The following is a 21,795-nucleotide window of genomic DNA, read 5'->3' on the forward strand; positions in this document are numbered from 1 at the left end:
TCTGGACTAGAAAGAAATCAGCCCCAGCTTCTAATTCATACCATTCTGTGTACTTGCTCGATGTTAATGTTATCATGCTCTAGGATCAAGTGTTAATCAAGAGCATATGAATGAGAATTGCTGTACTGTTGTTGGCTACTGGTTAGTGGCATTAACTATGTACATGTGCATAATATGTGATATAATGAGAAAATTGCATTTAATCAGAAAAAGACCCACAATTTACTTTTTCATTACAACACCACACACAATGAAGTGACATTTACAAGCAACATCCAGTGTCACCATGATCTTTATTTCCTTTGGCGTTTGGAAAAAACAAAAAACAAACAAAAAACAAAACCCAGCCAAACAAAAGCCATGTGACCTACAGTATAAAAAATGCCTGCATTTATTATATGCTGAAAGTAATTTTCGACAGACTACTACTACTACTAATAATAATCTAAACACAAAAAAATACAGTGCCACTGCTAATTCATATTTTCAAATTTTGCGCTTAAAAAGGAATGAAAAAAATCAAACAGATGTACATTTTCTACATAGACTACATAAAATTATAAAATGTTTGGAAATACATGAGCTTATTGGCCAAGAGATACATCAGGAAGTGTGGAAAAAACAGTTAATTCGGAAATTCAGCCTCTTTTGTTACAATAAGCAACTGTGCTATTTAATTACAGAAAAGTAATGTAAAGAATTATGAAATAAATACCACAAATGGAATAATTTTTGAGAACAGTACAATCAGTAAGTTGAGCAAAAAATGCATGTGGGAGTGACAAATAAAATTAAAGACTAGTAGACCGAAAAAATTTTCCACACTAAACCATTTTGTACACACCAAGCATAAACTGGCTACATCAGAACTGTGTGAGGCACTTGGAAAGCCTGATTTCAACTTAATTTACAGTAAGCAGAAGGTGACCCTGGTTAAATGTATGTAGAAATATGGTATTTTTCCAAATGTGATGCATCAGTCTTGACAAATATAAAATGGATCCTGTGTGTGTGAAACAAACTACACATTGTTTTGTGCTTAGCTAACAGTGTTTCACTAAAAGTACTCATCACATTTTAAACGGGACAAGTTCACAGACTGGGGGGGGAGAAACACACCAAGAGGATGAAAGATGAATGGAAGGCAATGAGGTATTTAAGCTAGAAGGAATGAAACTTGCTACTCATTCATTTAGTAAAACCCTGTGAATCCTCCCCCTGCGCTTTATTGGTCCCTCTCTGGAAATGGAAATTCAGACCACAAAAATTATCCAACGCAATGCATAAAATCATGCTGACATAAGTAACAAGCTTGAGCTAATGTCCATATCAAACATCAGAATGGGGAAGAATTATGAACTTTGACCATGGCATGGTTGTTAGTGCCAGAAGGACTGCTTTGATTATTTCAGAATCTGCTGAGGCTATAAGTGGGCACAGGTTCACAGAAATTGGATAGTTTAGGATGGGGAAAAACATTCCCATGTCCAGTTTCAAAGAGCCTGTGCCCAATCCAATGTAACCTCAGATTCCTCTTCTTTGCTGATAGGAGTGGAACCTGATGTGGTCTTCTGCTGTTGGAGCTCATCCATCTCAAGGTTTGGTGTGTTATGTATTCTGAGATGCTTTTTCTGCTCATAGAACTTATAAAGAGGGATTATGAGTTATCATAGCCTTCCTTTCAGCTCGTTTCTTATCTCAAACCAGCCTGTCTATCACCAATACTGAAATCACATTTTCCTATTAAAGTGGATGGTGAGTGTAAATACTGTACTTCTAACTGTCCTAAAAGGCCTATAGGTATTATTAGCATTACCTTACAACTTACTTGACTGGATATTGCAGTAAAGGTTAGTGATAACACCAAATGCTTTCATTTAATTTAATTAGACTTGTCTGGCTAATGCAAAAGCACTCAAAAATGAACATGTGGAAAGGAAGACAAACACCTCAATTTTAATTCTAAATTAAAATATTGTGACATTTTCGGAAATAAAATGGTCTTATTCCACACACTACGCTTAATACACATTCGAATGTTACACACTGCACTGTTAACAAACACACTTCGTTCATTTTCATCAAACAACTCCATTAAAAGGAATAAGTACACTTCAAAAAGACCTATTTCCATATAAATATATACATTTCTTGACTTATAAAAAAAGTTAATCTGCAGTTTGACCTCTTCAGAGCAAAGTTATATAGATATTTCTTCTTTTATCGGCATGTATCCCCTCCAACTTTCTCGAAACCTCAGATTTTCCCTTATTTTCTTAGAAATGATGTTGATTAAGGCTATGTACACTTAGCCCACTGGATTTGAAATAGGTGGGAACTGGTGGTCTCTGCTCCTCTACGGTAGGCTGGCAATGTCACGTTTTGGTGGTGGACCATCTGGTTTGCAAGCAGGGCTGTTAGCCTTGTCCTCAAACATCATCACCCTGAAATCAGAACAGAAAGTCATAGCCTATTCTGCACAGAGTGTGTAAAATAATACATTAAATGAAATCAGGTGCAATGTGCTGTTGATCCAAAAACATTTTGGTAGTTTGAAGCTAAATAATAATAGTGTGAAAATACTACATTATTCACTAGTAACAGAGCAACACATAGCAATCATGCTGAAGGTGAAGGAGCTGCCTAAAGTTCTTGGGGACAACATTAAACAACACTTGACTGTCAAAAGCTGCAGAGCTATAGCAAAGACATTAAACATCCCTGTCAGTACAACTGGTTCGATAATATGCAGGTGGAAAGTCTACGTAACCACAAATACTCATCTCTACACAAGATTTCTCTCCATGCTCTCAACTGAATGATAAGGAAGATAAGAGAGAACCCAGCAGTCACTTGAAAAGAGTTGCAGGACAGAGAACAATAAGTAATGAACTGCACCGCAATCATCTCCATTCTTACACCTCATGCTAAACTTCTCTTAAAAAATAAATATATATTTTTAAAAATCACAGATATGCATGTCTAAGCATTTATATTCAATATATTCTGGTCACACAAAACAAAATAAAACTCAGCTCATGATGTTTGTAGAAAGAAACGCTGCGCATATGATCCTAAGAACACCATTCCCACAGTGAAGCACAAGGGTGGGAGCATCATAATATAGGGCTGCTTTTCTTCTAACAGTACTGAGACATTACACATTATCAAAGGAAATATGAATGGAGTAGTGGAATTTAATCTCACTGACTGAGAAACTAAATCTGTGGAGAAGCTGGACCTTTCAACAAAGCAGTGACCCCAAACAGCCAAAAACTCAAGAAGGCTTTGCTATGCCTAGCCAATATCCAGCCTTAAATCCCATTGATGTGAGTCCCTCAAGGGCACCCTCGTAACCTTGAGGAACTGAAGATGATTTGCCAAAAGGACTGGGTTGCAGTTGAACCACAATGTTGCAAAAAGCTAATCAAATCTTACAGCAGATGTCTTGAAGCTGTAATGGCTGTAACACCTTTGCAACAAAGTACTTATGTTGGTAATTTGTGGTGTCTGAATTTCATTTTTTAAACTTGTCTTTGTTTATTCTTATGAATACATCATTTTTTGCTCATATTTATAAGTACAAGGCAAGGCAGAAGACGTTATGTGTGTAAATTCGAAGCAGATATATGCACTGGAAATATATTAAATAACAGACAAAAGTGTCAATACTTATTTCCCCCTCACTGTATTGTTCATTTGCAGGTTTTATATTTGACTTAGCTTTCAATCATTCTCTGTAATAAGGATTCCTAATCTACTGCCATGTTACATCAAATATATTATGAACTTAGTGCGTGAAACACAACAACTCTATGTGCTTGTCAATCATTTCCCCATGCAAGCATAACTTCACCACTACTACTCAATGTGGGAACTGAAAATCTAAGGCGATTAGCCCAAAGGGAACTGGGTGGTTACACAGAATGTGATATATACAACTCGCTTGTCCACTTTAATATACAACTTACAACACTGTTAAATTGCTGTCTGACTTTGCCCATAATTTGCACACTGAGCCTTCAATGACTGTTACTAAATAACATATGAAGGGAAAAGCAGGATTTTCATTGACTACATTGTTCCCTCAGTGTGCAGTACTGACCCTGAACCAAATTAGCACAGCACCCTACTGAGTGACAAAACAGGATATGAAAGACAAAAAAGAGGGGGACAGACTGAATGACAGTAAGTAACACAACATACTATGGACCAGAGACAGCATGACTACTCTATTCATACAACTCTCATGCAAAATAAGGCTGAGAGAAGAGGTTTGCAATCATTAAGGTCATTTTGAATAATTTACCAAGTAAGTTTAGGTGATTAGACTTGTAGTATCATGTGAAACAGAGAACAGCAAGCTTTTCACCTTTTTATGTTTACTTGATCAATCTGTAATTCCATGATTAGCCTTATACCAGAATTGCAATCAAATGTGGAGTCAAAACTGGAAAGTATCAAAAAACAAGGTTAGTGAAACAAACAATTATTTAAAGGTAGACTGCCTTTCAGATTTTCATACATGTCAACCTATACGGAATGTCCGGATTTTATACGGATTTGATTCAATAAAGGTAGTATACGGGCGTATAAATAAAGTTATACAGATTCTTTAAAAAACTTCAATATTTATTCAGAGCTATAATCAATTCCCACGATGATAAAAGAGCGCATAACATTTACAAACGTACTGTACACCACAGACAGCCAGTAAAGAGTCTTATGAAATTGCGCGTTATCTTGTGGTAGCGAGACTTCGTTCCACTTTTGATCATGCGCACTCCCAATTGCGAGAATCCCACCAACCGGGAAGTCATAGACATATAAACATAGACGCCGCATTCTGCGTAGAATCATACGTCATCCTCGCCGCCATATGACATATTGCCATATGGCAAAGTGGAGATTCTTCAACTGTCTCTGGTATAGCGTCTAGACAGTAGCCGAGAATAAAGATGCCTCATTCATGTGCTGCGTTTAACTGTACCAACAGGTTTACCGTCCAAACGAGATCACATGGGATTACCTTTCACAGATGAGACTGGAAAAATACTTTTCATTGTATTTGGTCATTATAACGTAATTTTACGAACAGATTTTCCTGACTTTGTGGCTAATATGAAGTCTCGCGCATAATAGCCGCTCAGTGAAACCTGTCTCCAAACAACGAAGTATTTCCTTCGTAACTACGCTGATAACACTTTGTGTTTTTGTCAAACATTGGAGCTTTGTATTCATTCTGAAGGTTTATTCTTATTAATATTGAATAAAAAGTAACTGGGATATATCATTGTTAATTATCATTCAAATTTTAGGTAAATTATTTTAATTTGCATCTTATACAGATTTTATAAGGGAAATACGGATTTTGGAGGTTGGTTATACAGGTTTGATTGACCAAAGGTTGACATGTATGGATTTTTCAAGTGTAGGTCATAAAAATAATTTTTCCCTGACATCCAATTATTTTTGTTTAGAGGACCAAAAGCTACTAAATTCGAATCGCAGACTTAACCACTTGGCCCTAAATTCTCTACTATTTTTTCCGGCTTCACCATTACCCAATTCAAGATGCTACGTCATGCATCACGTGGTGGGCTTTCCCTGTTCGTGCAAGGCATTGTGAGATACAAATTTGAAACAGGAGAGAAAAATGGAGGACATGAGTCTGCAAATGAAATGTGAAAGACCAACTACAGTAACGGAAAGCGAGAAGAAAAGACATTATGTTGTGAAGGGAAGGAAAGGCAGGACCAAACTAAAAAATATCAGCAGTCAACGAGCACCTTGGTGCGATCAGCTGTTCGTTTAGCAACAGAATGATGTAACTGTCAGTGCACGGTCAAGATAAACCTGTAGATGGCAGTAATGCAACACTGTGGATGCTAGCTGCTGTAAAACCCAAAAGAAGAAGAAGGTAAATCTGCGCATGCGCACACGGACTTCCTCTGTCTGCTTGACTGCGTGAAGCAAACAATTTCATGCATATTATTTGCTAGGGAATCCCCTCAAATTAAATAACTTCCCAGCCACAGAATGGCCTGGTTTTTTTTTTTTTGAGATATTACAGAAATATATATATATATATCACAATGACCAAATTTCAGAGGGAACTAAATTTCACAGATTTTATGAAATCGAAAGGCCGTCAAGCTTTAATGGGTCAATACCAAAAGGATATCTAATTATTAAAATAATTGCATTCATTCATTCATCTTCCGTAACTTCTTTATCCTGGTCAAAGTCACGGTGGATTTGGAGCCTTTTGTGGGAACACTGGGTACAACATGGGAATACACCCTGGATGGGATGCCATTTCATCACAGGGTCCCCATGCATGCGCACACACTTAGGGAGAATCAATATTCCAATGAGTCCAGCTACTGGAAAGTTTTTGGAGGAAACCGGAGAAGCCAGAAGAAACCCACACATCATGACCCATTATAAAACGGGTACTGACGGGTAAAGTCTAAAAGTAAAGGCATGGCAGAGGATACAGCAGCCAGGAGGAGTGGAGAAAAAAAAACTACTGCTTTTGACACTCACTGACAGGCTTCATCACTTCTGCTCACTAGTGGGAAGTTCCCCAGCATTTGTACACTGTATGGTCAAAAGTCTATCAACATCTCACCATCCCATTCCAGATGTAGTCCCCCTTTGCAGTTATAGTAACCTCCACTCCTCTGAAAAGGCTTTCAGTTAGTTTTTGGTTGAGCGATTGTATCCATTTAAAGCTAGATGACTTTTAGATTTCATAAAATCCATGAAATTTAGTTCCTTCTGAAATTTGGTCATTGTGATATGTTTATTTCCGTAATATCTCACAAAATATCAGGCCATTCTGTGGCCCTAAATTCATTAATTGTTCTATTAAAAAACAAAAAAACAATAAAATTGGAAGTCTGTGATTCAAATTCAGTAGTTTTTGGTTCACTAAACAAAAATAATTGGGTGTCAGGGAAAATTCTTTTTACGACCTACATTTGAAAAATCTGAAAGGCAGTCTAGCTTTAAACCCCCCCCAAAAAAAAAAAAGGTGGTCGTGGTCAGTGTGTGTGGGGTTGTTCCTGATAATCTCAAATGTTTTCAGTGGGGTTGCAGTCAGAGCTGTGTACTGGCCACTAGAATTCTTCCACTCCAGCCTTAGCAAACCATGTCTTCATGAACCTTGCTTTGTGCACAGGGGCACTGTCATGCTAGAACATGTTTGGGCCTCTTAGTTCCAGTACACTACAACATACTATACATTCTATACAACTGTCTATTTCCAGCATTGTGGCAACAGTTATGGGTGTGATGGTGACATGTCGTTAGCGCTGTCGCCTCACAGCAAGAAGGTCCTGGGTTTGAGCCCAGCGGCCAGCGAGGGCCTTTCTGTGTGGAGTTTGCATGTTCTCCCTGTGGGTTTCCTTTGGGTGCTCTGGTTTCCCCCACGGTCCAAAGGCATGCAGGTTAGATTAATTGGTGGCTCTAAATTAACCATGAGTGTGAATGGTTGTTTGTCTCTATGTGTCAGCCCTGTGATGACCTGGCAACTTGTCCAGGGTGTACCCCGCCTCTCGCCCATAGTCAACTGGGATAAGCTCCAGCTTGCCTGTGACCCTGTAGAACAGGATAAGCGGCTACAGATAATGGATGGACGGTGACATGTCCACAAACTTTTGACCATATAGTGTTGCTCTGTATGAAATTCACGGCTGTAAAAATCACACCTCCATGTCCACCTTTACTTATTACTGCCATGCATTCTGAAACAATCTGATGACTGAAATCTCTCTCACACAGACTGAAAGAACAGTGCCTCTGAGGATGTGAAGCTTTCTTAACAGATCTATTCAGAGATGTCTTTACTTTCCTTTTCTGGTTAATCAATGCAAATCTCCTCTAAGCTCTTAACAAGCCCTGTGGTGAACTGATAGCTAGCAGCATTCATCCCTCTCCTGACAACATCACAAACACATCATCACTGAACCTAGTGTAAAAATTTAAGGTATGAGTCCTTCTTCCTCTAGAAAAGATCTCAGTGAAGTTTTCTGCTTAGTATATAGATCAGTTCCCCAGAGTACTACGGAGCTGGGACCAAAGTTAAAACTATAATCAAGATTTATGTGAGAGAAGCGTTTTTAAATAGTTACCATAAGAAATCTGATTGTGTTTAACATGCCATACACTGAACACACCTTATATCACAGAACAGTCAAATTCTCAAATTTGATTACTCATCAGGTGTAAATAATTTTCTCGAACAGCAGCTCAGACTGTTGTGGTGGCTGCAATACATATATTTTTTTTATTTTTATTTAAAAAAAAATTATTTAAAAATTTTTTAATTTTTTTAATTTTTATTTTTTGTGGTAGCCGCAATACATATTTCAGGTTTATATTAATATGCTTATTCCAATAGTGTTATTGTTTCTATAAAAACAGCTCACTCACAGGGACTTCCATGCTGGATGCACTACATAAACTAAGTACAACAAGAAACAGATCTGAAAAGACATGTTATTATATATCAAAAGAAAATCTATACCCATAGATATGATTAAGCTTTCTGTTAGGAGATGCTTAGTTAAAAGAGAAAACCCAAATTTTTAAAATACAGTTATGAAGATAGATTATGATATAAACTAACGATTCATAAGAATAATTGAAAATAAGGAGCTCACACAACTAAGACAATCTCCGAAAGTCAGTTTCTCTGCAGAATGGATGATTTCATGGAGGCTGCCATTGAAAATATTTTAACCAATCAGAAAAATCCCCGGGTGGCACGGTGGTGTAGTGGTTAGTGCTGTCGCCTCACAGCAAGAAGGTCCTGGGTTCAAGCCCTGGGGCCGGCGAGGGCCTTTCTGTGCGGAGTTTGCATGTTCTCCCTGTGTCCACGTGGGTTTCCTCCGGGTGCTCCGGTTTCCCCCACAGTCCAAAGACATGCAGGTTAGGTTAACTGGTGACTCTAAAGTGACCGTAGGTGTGAATGTGAGTGTGAATGGTTGTCTGTGTCTATGTGTCAGCCCTGTGATGACCTGGCGACTTGTCCAGGGTGTACCCCGCCTTTCGCCCGTAGTCAGCTGGGATAGGCTCCAGCTTGCCTGCGACCCTGTAGAACAGGATAAAGCGGCTAGAGATAATGAGATGAGATGAGAAAAATCCCCCTGATCGTTTCTGGCAATGCTCTGATGTCATTTGGGCTCAAGACACGGAAGCTCCACATAGCGAGTAAGACTTGAAGCTGCCCCTGGCTGGAGATTATTTCATTAAAAGTTTATATGAAAAAGAATTGAAATTCCATTTCTCTAACAAAAAAGGGGAAAGATAATACTGATGTTACTGATAAACAGCGAGGGAATAGTGAACAGCTGATCTACTGCTATGTGACTGAATGGAGGGAGGCAACTTTTCATATTTATATCCCAGGTACAAGTAGTGCTGCCGTGACAGCCTCATTCTGCGGACTGTAACCTTGCTAGACTACCTACAAACAGATCTGCATACAGTCTGACTTACCTAAATCTGTCCAAGAGGCAAGTGCGCGAGCTTTACACATTCATGGCAGCATAAGCACTCGTTAGCATGCTTAGCATGCTCTCGACTAATTCATGAAAAACTTCATCATTAAGATGTCACCAGGCTAGTCTACCGTAATTACTGTACAGTCCAACCCCCGCGGCAACACAGAAAGAGGGTAAACAAACCCTGGTTTATGCAGCTTGTGTGCTCTGAACATTTTGAAGAAAATTGTTTCACTCAAACAACTCGGATGCACCGGCATTAGGAATACCATACAAGCCAGTGCTGAGTAAAGATGCGGTTTCCACAATCTTCGGCCAAAAAGCAGACAAGACAAACGAGACAACACGGTCAGTAGTCTGCAAAAGAGAAGTTCAAAGGGTAAGAAAACACTTTTGATGGCTTCCCTAACTTTTTATTAAGCATGATATATTATTTTGAGTTCCTTTGGGGGCGGCATGGTGGTGTAGTGGTTAGTGCTGTCGCCTCACAGCAAGAAGGTCCTGGGTTCGAGCCCCGGGGCCGGCGAGGGCCTTTCTGTGTGGAGTTTGCATGTTCTCCCCGTGTCCGCGTGGGTTTCCTCCGGGTGCTCCGGTTTCCCCCACAGTCCAAAGACATGCAGGTTAGGTTAACTGGTGACTCTAAATTGACCGTAGGTGTGAATGTGAGTGTGAATGGTTGTCTGTGTCTATGCGTCAGCCCTGTGATGACCTGGCGACTTGTCCAGGGTGTACCCCGCCTTTCGCCCGTAGTCAGCTGGGATAGGCTCCAGCTTGCCTGCGACCCTGTAGAAGGATAAAGCGGCTAGAGATAATGAGATGAGATGAGTTCCTTTGGGCATAAACGTAATAATTGCTGATGCAGCTTGATGTTTGTTGGGTGACTTGCTTTGATTTAGTGTGGTCAAAAAAGCCTCGGTAATGACTAACTAAAACAACTCTATAAATATTGTTCACTTGTGTGTAACCAATTGATATGGTAATGCTTGTTTTTCATGATCATCATCGTTATTCGTGTCATTGTCTGAAATACTCGAGGAAATCACGGCCGTGTATTGTAAGTGACGTCACACTTTACGGAAACCATTCGGAGTTCTTTTAGGTTTACAGGAATTTGTTTGTGGAATAGCCTACCTCGATCAGTGCAATCTAGTCAAACACGTGATAATTTTAAGAGGTGAAACAGTTTTTATGGAGTAAATTCCAAACCCAGTTTTATGATGTGTATATAACTAATTTTTAATCATTTTGCTGCTGTTTCTGTAATCTAGTTGTACTCTGTGATAATTACAGTTAGAATATTTTTTATGACTTTTTCATCATTGTTTATACAATTATGTCAATTTATTATTGTCTCTTATATTTTATTGTTTCCTGTTATCATCAAGAGGACCACATTGGAAATAAGTGTATTTTATACTTTGTGTTATCCTCGGTGCTATTTATACTGTATCTTTTACATGTATGAATTCCCCCATCTCATTATTTGTAGCCGCTTTATCCTGTCCTACAGGGTCGCAGGCAAGCTGGAGCCTATCCCAGCTGACTATGGGCGAAAGGCGGGGTACACCCTGGACAAGTCGCCAGGTCATCACAGGGCTGACACATAGACACAGGCAAGTTAGAACAACACTGTGTCATGTAACGCCACATTTACTTTTGCAATCAGCAATCGTTTCTCACCAAAAACTTTGCAAATGACTTCTTTTACCCATCCATTTGCAAAGTTTTCATAGCATTTTAAGCTTTTGTAGTTCATGAGGCAAGCTTGTGTATAACTACTGTCTTTAAAAAGCAAATACATCCCAATGTGGATGTAAGTCCTCCTTGGCCATATTATCTTAGAAGTCATTCCTTGGTATTTCATATGGATCCTGTCCAGAAATAAACAACAATTTCTCCAAATATTGCTCTTTTGATTCTCATCTCATTATCTCTAGCTGCTTTATCCTGTTCTACAGGGTCTCAGGCAAGCTGGAGCCTATCCCAGCTAACTACAGGCGAAAGGCGGGGTACACCCTGGACAAGTCGCCAGGTCTTCACAGGGCTGACACACAACCATTCACACTCACATTCACACCTACGGTCAATTTAGAGTCACCAGTTAACCTAACCTGCATATCTTTGGACTGTGGGGGAAACCGGAGCACCCGGAGGAAACCCACGCAGACACGGGGAGAACATGCAAACTCCGCACAGAAAGGCCCTCGCCGGCCACGGGGCTCGAACCCGGACCTTCTTGCTGTGAGGTGACAGCGCTAACCACTGCACCACCGTGCCGCCCACATGTATGAATTTTACCAAATAAATCCATACTATACCTGCAGCTCGGGTGTTTCTGGCAATATTTCTGCCTTTTTTAGTACAAGTGCATCCTGCTGTAATATTTACATGAATCCTGCATAGTAAAGCAATGTTTGTTTACCCTCTTTCTGCGCTGCCACGGGGGTTGGACTGTCTACCACAGTAATTACGGTAGACTAGCCTGGTGACGTCTTGATGAGGAAGTTTTTCATGAATGAGTCAAGAGCATGCTAACAAGTAGTATAACGCATAGTTTCAGCCTCGTTTTACAGGTAAAGCGTTCAGGTTTATCCATAAGTCAGGGTTGCAGCTCAGTAATACACTATTTCAGATGTATAGTGAAAAAAATCAACATTGTCACCTTAGTAGACCTTTCGCTTTGCCCTTTCAGTACTGAAGAGCTACACTCAGCCTTGTGCCCAAATGATGTCACGCATCGCCCTTCCAACAGGCAACATGGCAGCCTCCTGGTGGCATTAGAGCAGCAATACAAAAATGCTCACAACTTTCTTATAAATGGTCAAATATGCCTGAAACTTTTCTTACAGGCTCTCAATATTACAAGCTACCAACCCATGCATGTATTTACTTTACATTTTCTATTCCTTTAACATTTATAGAAAGTCTCCAGTGTCAGTGCCTTGTAACAGTCAGTATGGTTTCTGGCATATTCTCATTTAAACAGTAGCATTTAACACCACTGCCTTTACGCATTATTCATGGGTTAGTTTCTTGTTTGTATGGGAGAGAAAACGAATGCAATACATTTAGTGTTTTATTAACAGTCACCAAAAACAAGTGTGTTGATCCTGCTGCATTTCTTAGTTGTTTTTTTCTTTTAGTTTATTTAATTTTTTAACCCTTTGACTGATGACAGACGTACAGTGTCTTGCAAAAGTATTCACCTCCCTTAGTGTTTGTCCTGTTTTGTCGCATTACAAGCAGGACTTAAAATGGATTTTTGGAGGGTTAGCACCATTTGATTTACACAACATGCCTACCACATTAAAGGTGCAAATTGTTGTTTTATTGTGACACAAACAATAATTAAGATGAAAAATGGTCATGATGGCCATAAAGATCAATTTTAGTCTCATTTGACCAGAGAATATTCTTCCATGTGTTTGGGGAGTCTACCACATGCTGTTGGGCAAACTCCAAATGTGTTTACCTAAGCAATGGCTTTTTTCTGGCCACTCTTCCATAAAGCCCTGCTCTGTGGTCCTATGGACAGATATTCCCATCTCCACTGTGGATCTTTGCAGCTCCTTCAGTGTTATCTTTGGTGTCTTTGTTGCATCTCTGATTAATCCCCTCCTTGCCCGGTCTGTGAGTTTTGGTGGGTGGCCTTCTCTTATCAGGTTTGTAGTGGTGCCATATTCTTTTCATTTTGCTGTAATGGATTTAATGGTGCTCCCTGGGATATTCAAAGTCTGGGATATTTTTTATGACGCAACCCTGATCCATACTTCACAACTTTGTCTCTGACCTGTTTGGAGGCTCCTTGGCTTTCATGTTGCTTGTTTAGTAGTGTTGCAGAGTCAGGGTCCTTCCAGAACAGGTTGATTTATACAGACATCATGTGACAGATCATGTGACACTTTGATTGCACACAGGTGGATCTTAATCAACAAATTATGTGACTTATGAAGTGAATTGGTTGGACCAGCTCTTATTTAAGGGTTTCATATGAAAGGGTGAATACCTATGCACACTCCAGATTTCTGTTTTTTTCATCTTAATTATTGTTTGTCACACAATAAAACAACAATTTGCACCTTTAAAGTGGTAGGCATGTTGTGTAAATCAAATGGTGCTAACCCCCCAAAAATCCATTTTAATTCCGGCTTGTAATGCAACAAAACAGGACAAACACCAAGGGGGATGAATACTTTTGCAAGATACTGTATCTACTCGTAACTTTGCACTGGTCACATTCTGACATGTTGGCATCATGCTATTTATAATACACTGTTCTCAATGCTCCTAATGTAAAATAAATTGTTTGAATCTTATGATAAAACCAATAGTTGTCTTTGTGTACACCTTATTTTGTGATAAATTGACCACAGAAACTGGACCACGGCTTATCATGGAACCTGGTCACCATACTGACGTTATACAGTGGTGCTTGAAAGTTTGTGAACCCTTTAGAATTTTCTATATTTCTGTATAAATATGACCTAAAACATCATCAGATTTTCACACAAGTTCTAAAAGTAGAGAAAGAGAACCCAGTTAAACAAACGAGACAAAAATATTATACTTGATCATTTATTTATTGAGGAAAATGATCCAATATTACATATCTGTGAGAGGCAAAAGTATGTGAACCTTTGCTTTCAGTATCTGGTGTGACCCCCTTGTGCAGCAATAACTGCAACTAAACGTTTCCGGTAACTGTTGATCAGTCTTGGACACCGGCTTGGAGGAATTTTAGCCCATTCCTCCGTACAGAACAGCTTCAACTCTGGGATGTTGGTGGGTTTCCTCATATGGACTGCTCGCTTCAGGTCCTTCCACAGCATTTGGATTGGATTAAAGTCAGGACTTTGACTTGGCCATTCCTAAACATTAACTTTATTCTTCTTTAACCATTCTTTGGTAGAACGACTTGTGTGCTTAGGGTCGTTGTCTTGCTGCATGACCCACCTTCTCTTGAGATTCAGTTCATGAACAGATGTCCTGACAGTTTCCTTTAGAATTTGCTGGTATAATTCAGAATTCATTGTTCCATCAATGATGGCAAGCCGTCCTGGCCCAGATGCAGCAAAACAGGCCCAAACCGTGATACTACCACCACCATGTTTCACAGATGGGATAAGGTTCTTATGCTGGAATGCAGTGCTTTTCTTTCTCCAAACATAATGCTTCTCATTTAAACCAAAAAATTCTATTTTGGTCTCATCCATCCACAAAACATTTTTCCAACACCCTTCTGGCTTGTCCACATGATCTTTAGCAAACTGCAGATGAGCAGCAATGTTCTTTTTGGAGAGCAGTGGCTTTCTCCTTGCAACCCTGCCATGCACACTATTGCTGTTCAGTGTTCTCCTGATGGTGGATTCATAAACATTAACATTAGCCAATGTGAGAGAGGCCTTCAGTTGCTTAGACGTTACCCTGGGGTCCTTTGTGACCTCGCCGACTATTACACACCTTGCTCTTGGAGTGATCTTTGTTGGTCGACCACTCCTGGGGAGGGTAACAATGGTCTTGAATTTCTTCCATTTGTACACAATCTGTCTGACTGTGGATTGGTGGAGTCCAAAATCTTTAGAGATGGTTTTCTAACCTTTTCCAGCCTGATGAGCATCAACAACGCTTTTTCTGAGGTCCTCAGAAATCTCCTCTGTTCATGCCATGATACATTTCCACAAACGTGTGTTGTGAAGATCAGACTTTGATAGATCCCTGTTCTTTAAATAAAACAGGGTGCCCACTCACACCTGATTGTCGTCCCATTGATTGAAAACACCTGACTCTAATTTCACCTTCAAATTAACTGCTAATCCTAGAGGTTCACATACTTTTGCCACTCACAGATATGTAATATTGGATCATTTTCCTCAATAAATAAATGACCAAGTATAATATTTTTGTCTCATTTAACTGGGTTCTCTTTATCTACTTTTAGAACTTGTGTGAAAATCTGATGATGTTTTCAGTGATATTTATGCAGAAATATTGAAAATTCTAAAGGGTTCACAAACTTTCAAGCACCACTGTAACTGAGGGAATGAATATCAGAAATCTTGAATGGATTTTACCAGGAGTTGCCTAAGATTTTTGGCCAGGAGAAGTTCTGATTGGGTGTGCATTTAGTACCAATTAAAGAATTTAAATACACACATTTTGTTTCCCTAACATGATCTCGGTCATCGAGCCAGGCTGACGTGAGGAAATTGTGTCAAGGCCAACCAGTGAGAGCTCACTTCCTGTGAGTGTGGCATGTGCATCGGAATATTCCTTTCTGGTGTCACGATGGAAAACAACCACAAGTAAGTTTAAGTTTGTGCCAATTTTAGTGTAATTTTTGCTAAATTTGTCATCGGTCATAAATATGACATTAGAAACAGGTGATATTCAGGAAACAGGAAAAGAGAAGCAAAATGCTGCCCATTTTGCTGAAGTTTTTTTCTCTTAATTTGTAGATGTAGTTAAATTTGCTTTTGCCAAAATGTTGATCTATCAAACTTTCACACTCCATTTTGTCAGTTAATGCATCTCTGTGTCTCACGTCAGTTGTGTGACTGATGCATTTGTCAGAAACGTCAGGTTCTTACCGAGGTTTAGACTAGATATGTACAGTATGTCAAATTTTAAACCGGCAATTGTAGTTGTTGCAACTTGGCATGAATTGTTGCTGGCAAAAACATGAAGAAACTTCACCAGGTACATGATAGGGTAGTGGGAAGAAATACTGCTGAAAACATAAAACATAAGTTTGTCATGCAGAAACACAGCAGTTATTTTCATTTGAGTTTCTTTCCCTATCCTTAATTGAAAAAACACAGGATTCAACAGTTTCTAAATCTATTAATTCTGTATACGGTAAGTTTTCTTTGCATGGCATCATGCCCTGAGAGTGCCCAAAAGGGAAAACCGAGCCGAGCCGCCATTTTGAATCCTCATTCACGGCTGTAATGCAAATTGCTTCCTCCTCAGTATACAAGTGCACTTCCATGGCAGGAAAAAAACTACATTTTGCCGCCTATGTAGTCCCCTATTTATACAAATAGGAGTCATTCTTACATATATCCTCTGGCCTGCTCCAAACAAAAAATAAATATATGTTATTTACCAGCTGGCAGGTCCGTATCGTGAAATACCTGTACCGTGACCGAGGTCTTAAAAGTACTGACCGAGGCCCTCTGGGCCGAGGTCAGTATTCAAGGCTGAGGTCATGGTATTTCACCATACGGACTGACCTTAAGCTGGTAAATAATATATTTATTTTTTTTCTTTACCAAATTCTAACAGAAAACGAGAGCGCCCGAAAGGGAAAACCGAGCCGAGCCGCCATTTTGAATCCTCATTCACGGCTGTAATGCAAATTGCTTCCTCCTCAGTATACAAGTGCACTTCCATGGCAGGAAAAAAACTACATTTTGCCGCCTATGTAGTCCCCTATTTATACAAATAGGAGTCATTCAGGATTCAGCCATGTTTTTGCTCGGCGTTAGCAACAGTTACAGGTTTTTAGCTTTCTCCTGAAATTTTTTCTTTTATTTCTTCTTCCTCAGGGTAGTAAAACTCACTTTCGCTGTGAAGACTGTTGTTATCACTATCCATGATGTAAAATTAATGCTATTATACTGAGAAATGCTGGCAAAAATTTACAAGATTTTTGATAAAAATCTTATAAATAAATATTATGAAAAAGATAAATGTTGACAAAAATTGCTACTATGTTTGTTGTTGTTGTTGTTGTGAACGAGCGAGTCGCCAGAGGTCCATAACCGGGGTCCATACCGTAGGATACAGACCTGCTCGCCAGCCAATCAGAGCACAGGATTTGATGAAAACCGCACCGCGAAAAAAATAAAAGGTGTTATTAATAAATAATTATTATTTTCAGAACATAGGATGATCTAGCTAATCAATGAACAAAAACAACTGATTTCTTCCACTTTCATTTTTTTTGTGACAAAGTCGATAGGTTGGCACTGATGATATGATAATATACCTTCTGCCATAGGATGAGGATTTTGCAGTTTTCCAGTGGTATGACAAGCTGTGTTATTGTTATTATCTGATGAACTGAGAGTGAGAGATAACAGTAAGTGATAACAGAAACTAACTTGTTTCAACGATGCTCCATAACATTAAACACAACTATAAATGGCTAAAAAAACCATGTTGCTGTTCAGCAATAAAAATACCCCATCATGTTTTATTCCTTGCATATAGTATAGTACCATATTCCTTATTTCCCCCTAATAATAGCTTTTGTGTCAGTGTCCCCTTAAAGTCGAAATATTTTTTCTCTTCCAGCACTGCAGGGCTACTTAAAGCTGTCCTAAATTCCCCCTGTCCCAGTTCACTCTTCTTAAAGGACTGACTCCATGGGATCTGACATATTTCCTTCATGTGAGTCAAGGGAATGGATTTACTCTCACTAAATCAGTCAGATAGAAATGATGACATATCCTGTGGGTTGTTTTTGTGCTTACTGAATGTCTTCACCCTTGCCACAGGAGGCACAAGCATGTTAGCCAACAAAAAGAATGCCAACAGTCGCAATCAGGAATGAGTGATTTATGCATTCTTGACTGCATAACTAAACTGTGATTAGTCGAACCTTGAATCATTACTGAAACCCTAAGCTATATAAAATTCATTTCTGAAACCCTAAGCTGTATAAAAAATGTGTTGTAGTATAAGATGAGCAAATTCGTATGATTACAGTACTTAAATTCTGACTGCACAATTCAAACATTTTGAACATAATAATGGTACTTTACTATGGAATCAATTTTGTGCCAAAATGTTCATACAATACTTTTGAAATATCAAACAAAAACGATAAATCAAAATAAAAAAAAAGTCAATTTTTTTTAGACTGGCAAACAAATTATTCATGTAATCGTGCAAAATATCAGTCTATTACTCTTCAGAAACCTTTTATTTTTGTTCCGCGTCTTTCTCAGTTTTGTTTGACGTAATTTATTTTGGTTGCGATTCCAGCTTTCTCGTTTACGCTCCCTGACTTTTTGCTTGCAGTTTTGGCACAAACTTCACATGTGGGTGGGCTGTCCAGGAATGCATTCCCATTGGGTAACTTGTGTTTGACTGACAGCTACGCTCAGCGATTACCCCGGAGGCTGTTGTGGCCATTTCCTACTCGGATTTTGGCGGACTGTTTGACGAGTGACCGATCCATTGACGGTAAACAAGGATCGAGTGGACTTCAGTGGCGACTATGATATTGAATTAATTCAACAAAGTGTAAGTACGGGACAAATGTGTTGTATGTGTTGCATGAGTACACATTATGCAGGTGTTTTGTGGTAAGTCAAGTGTTAGACTTAGCTCCACTACCCAATATAATAGCTGTCTTGCTAACGTTAAACAAGCCTGCATAATGTGTACTACTGCAACACATACAACACATATGTCCCGTACTTACACTTTGTTGAATTAATTCAATATCATAGTCGCCACTGAAGTCCACTCAATCCTTGTTTACCGTCAATGGATCGGTCACTCGTCAAACAGTCCGCCAAAATCCGAGTAGGAAATGGCCGCAACAGCCTCTGGGGTAATCGCTGAGCGTAGCTGTCAGTCAAACACAAGTTACCCAATGGGAATGCATTCCTGGACAGCCCACCCACACGTGAAGTTTGTGCCAAAACTGCAAGCAAAAAGTCAGGGAGCGCAAATGAGAAAGCTGGAATCGCAACCAAAATAAATTACGTCAAACAAAACTGAGAAAGACGCGGAACAAAAATAAAAGGTTTCTGAAGAGTAATAGACTGATATTTTGCATGATTACACGAATAATTTGTTTGCCAGTCTAAAAAAAAAAGCTTTTTTAATTTTTTTTTTTTTTGAATTTTGATTTATCGTTTTTGTTTGATATTTCAAAAGTATTGTATGAACATTTTGGCACAAAATTGATTCCATACTTTACAGAATAAAATCAGAATAGAATTCTTTTCATTCTCTGGTCAGATATACTGTAATAGCCCCTTTTGGCTTGCATTTCTGTTCTGAGTTTTTGAAAGGGCGCTGAAAAGTTGCGGAGAAATTCAAGTGAGCCTGGAGCTCTGCTGAAATTCTCCCTGCCTCCTGAGTCTTCCTACACACCAGGTACTACATTCAGTTCTGACGAGTACAAATAATGAGGAAATTACTGTATGCAAAAATGATTTAAAAAAAAGTGAGAACAAGTGCATTGCAGAGCTGAAAAAAAAAAGCTTGGGAACCTGCTTTCTGGTCCATTTATTTGTATTTCAATTTGGCCTCTTGTCAGTCACATGCCTCCAACACCCCTTCATATCCTCATAAATCATTATGAGAAGATGTTGCATGTTTATAAAGTTTTAACTTGGCTTGCAAACAGCTGAAAGTCTGCATGCATTGGGGCAGTCTTTCTCACACACATACTTAAAGCTCACTCAAGCATGAAGAACAGTGCGAGCACCAATTAAATGATTAGACACATATATAAATAGGCCTATCTAGTTTAAAAAGCTTTTATGTATCAAATCCTGTGTATATTTTCTTCTTGTTCATCCAAATCTCTAGAAAACATGCCATTTCTGCATTATTACAACTCTGTCCTTTGGCTCAATTTATACTTTGTGGCTCAGTTTAAGGCCCGGTCCCACTGCACTTACGGATGCAAAGAGGATGTAAAACGTAAAAAAATCTTTGCCATCCGTTGGAAAACGCTATGCATCCGTTGTGTACTCATTGCATACGTGCTTCATACGCTCTATCCATCGAGCATCCGTCCACTGTGATTTCATCCGCGCAAAAAGTTTTGAGCTGCACAAAACTTTTAGAACGGATGAACTTTCCGCCGTGTACGATGTAAATCCGCGACATATACGAGCAACAAACATTCTATGTCCGTTATCATCCGTTAAACGTCTGCTGTATCCTCTCTACATCCTCTGGGCATCCTTGCAACTCACATCCGCTGCAGCTGAAAACGGAAAGAGGGAGGAAAGATAAGGTACATGAAACGTCTATTCATCGTTAGTAGCACGGAAATAGAAAGGATATAAGCGTATGCATCTCGTATATAAAGTATTCAAAACGGACAAAGCGTTTATATCTGGGATGTATCTCGTATATTGAGGATGTCTGGAGTATGTCTAGAGTATGTAGAAGGACAACTAGCGGACAATCGGTCTGCATCCGATATACATCTGCGCAACATGCCCTTTGTTTCCGTTAGGCGTACGTGATGCATCCCCTTAATCCGCTATGCATCCGCTCTTTCTGCTATGCGTCCGCTTCTCAGTTATCACCGGTAACCCCTTCGGAGCTGTCATCCACTTCCATCCGCTTTCATCCGCTAGGCTTCCTATGAACATGCGTTTAACATCCCCGCTATATACTACCCACGTCCGTTCTTTTCCGTTCTGTTTTCGCAAATTTTCGCAAATTTTGTCCATTTCTGGAGCGGATGAAAACGGATAGAGCCACCCCCGAAATTTTGCTCATCCGCTGTGTCCTTTTTGCATACGTTTTGTGTCCATCGGCCAGTGGGACCGGGCCTTTAACAGTTCTATGAAAAATGCTGCTGCAACCCAAAACACATGTTTCAGTCTCACTCTGGATTGATTTAGAGTCAAACTGCTTTCTCACAAGCAACTGCAATCAACAGTTCACATGGACGAGGACCGAGACCTGAGAGGCCTGAGTATGATTCACAACTGCCCCAAGTATGACAAGCACCATGTTTTTCTTGAAATGATGTTGTACGACCAAAGTGCTTCAGGCTCCTGAGACAAATTGGTCAACAAAACTGAATCTAATAAACAACACTACAGTGTCATTAGAATGCTTCACCACCCCATATTACCTGACAAACTGCTTGGACACTTAACATTTACTTTTGTGTGTTACTTAGTAAATTGTACACTTTGTATCTCTCAAGCTAGACTTTGTCTGAGAAATACATCAACACTAGCAAGCTCTCGCATTAGAAACAGTCAACACTGATACAGCAGCTGAGGAACTTGGCACAAGTTCACAGTTTTCCTAGCATCAACAAGTTTTTTTTTGCAAGTCTAATTGTCACCAAGCCTTTCTTATTTCTGCCAAAGAATACAACAGTGAGTAGCTAAAGCCTGTGATTTCTGCCCCTGCCTTTTCTTTTCCCCTTGAGGAAAAAAAATAGAAGAATAGGGAGAGGGTGAAACAACTTTGGCCAACTTGCAGTGTGTCCAGAATGGCATATACAAATTAGGGAATTATATGTGTGATATATCTGGCTTGCTGTAACAAGTCATTATTAAGATGG

At 39.4% G+C, this 21,795-nt stretch overlaps 1 protein-coding gene across 1 annotated transcript in view; it reads right to left on the reverse strand.

Moving 5' to 3' along the window:
• Positions 1 to 256: 256 nt before the first annotated feature.
• The window catches only part of aif1l (allograft inflammatory factor 1-like), a 74,958-nt gene continuing 53,419 nt past the window's right edge, over positions 257 to 21,795 (reverse strand). Inside the window, exon 6 of the mRNA XM_060912771.1 lies at positions 257 to 2,444. Coding sequence (XP_060768754.1) covers positions 2,357 to 2,444 — 88 coding nt within the window. The 3' untranslated portion in view covers positions 257 to 2,356. The remainder of the gene's footprint in view (positions 2,445 to 21,795) is intronic.

This window comes from Neoarius graeffei, chromosome 28 (assembly GCF_027579695.1).
Source record: "Neoarius graeffei isolate fNeoGra1 chromosome 28, fNeoGra1.pri, whole genome shotgun sequence".
Classification (NCBI taxonomy): domain Eukaryota; kingdom Metazoa; phylum Chordata; class Actinopteri; order Siluriformes; family Ariidae; genus Neoarius; species Neoarius graeffei.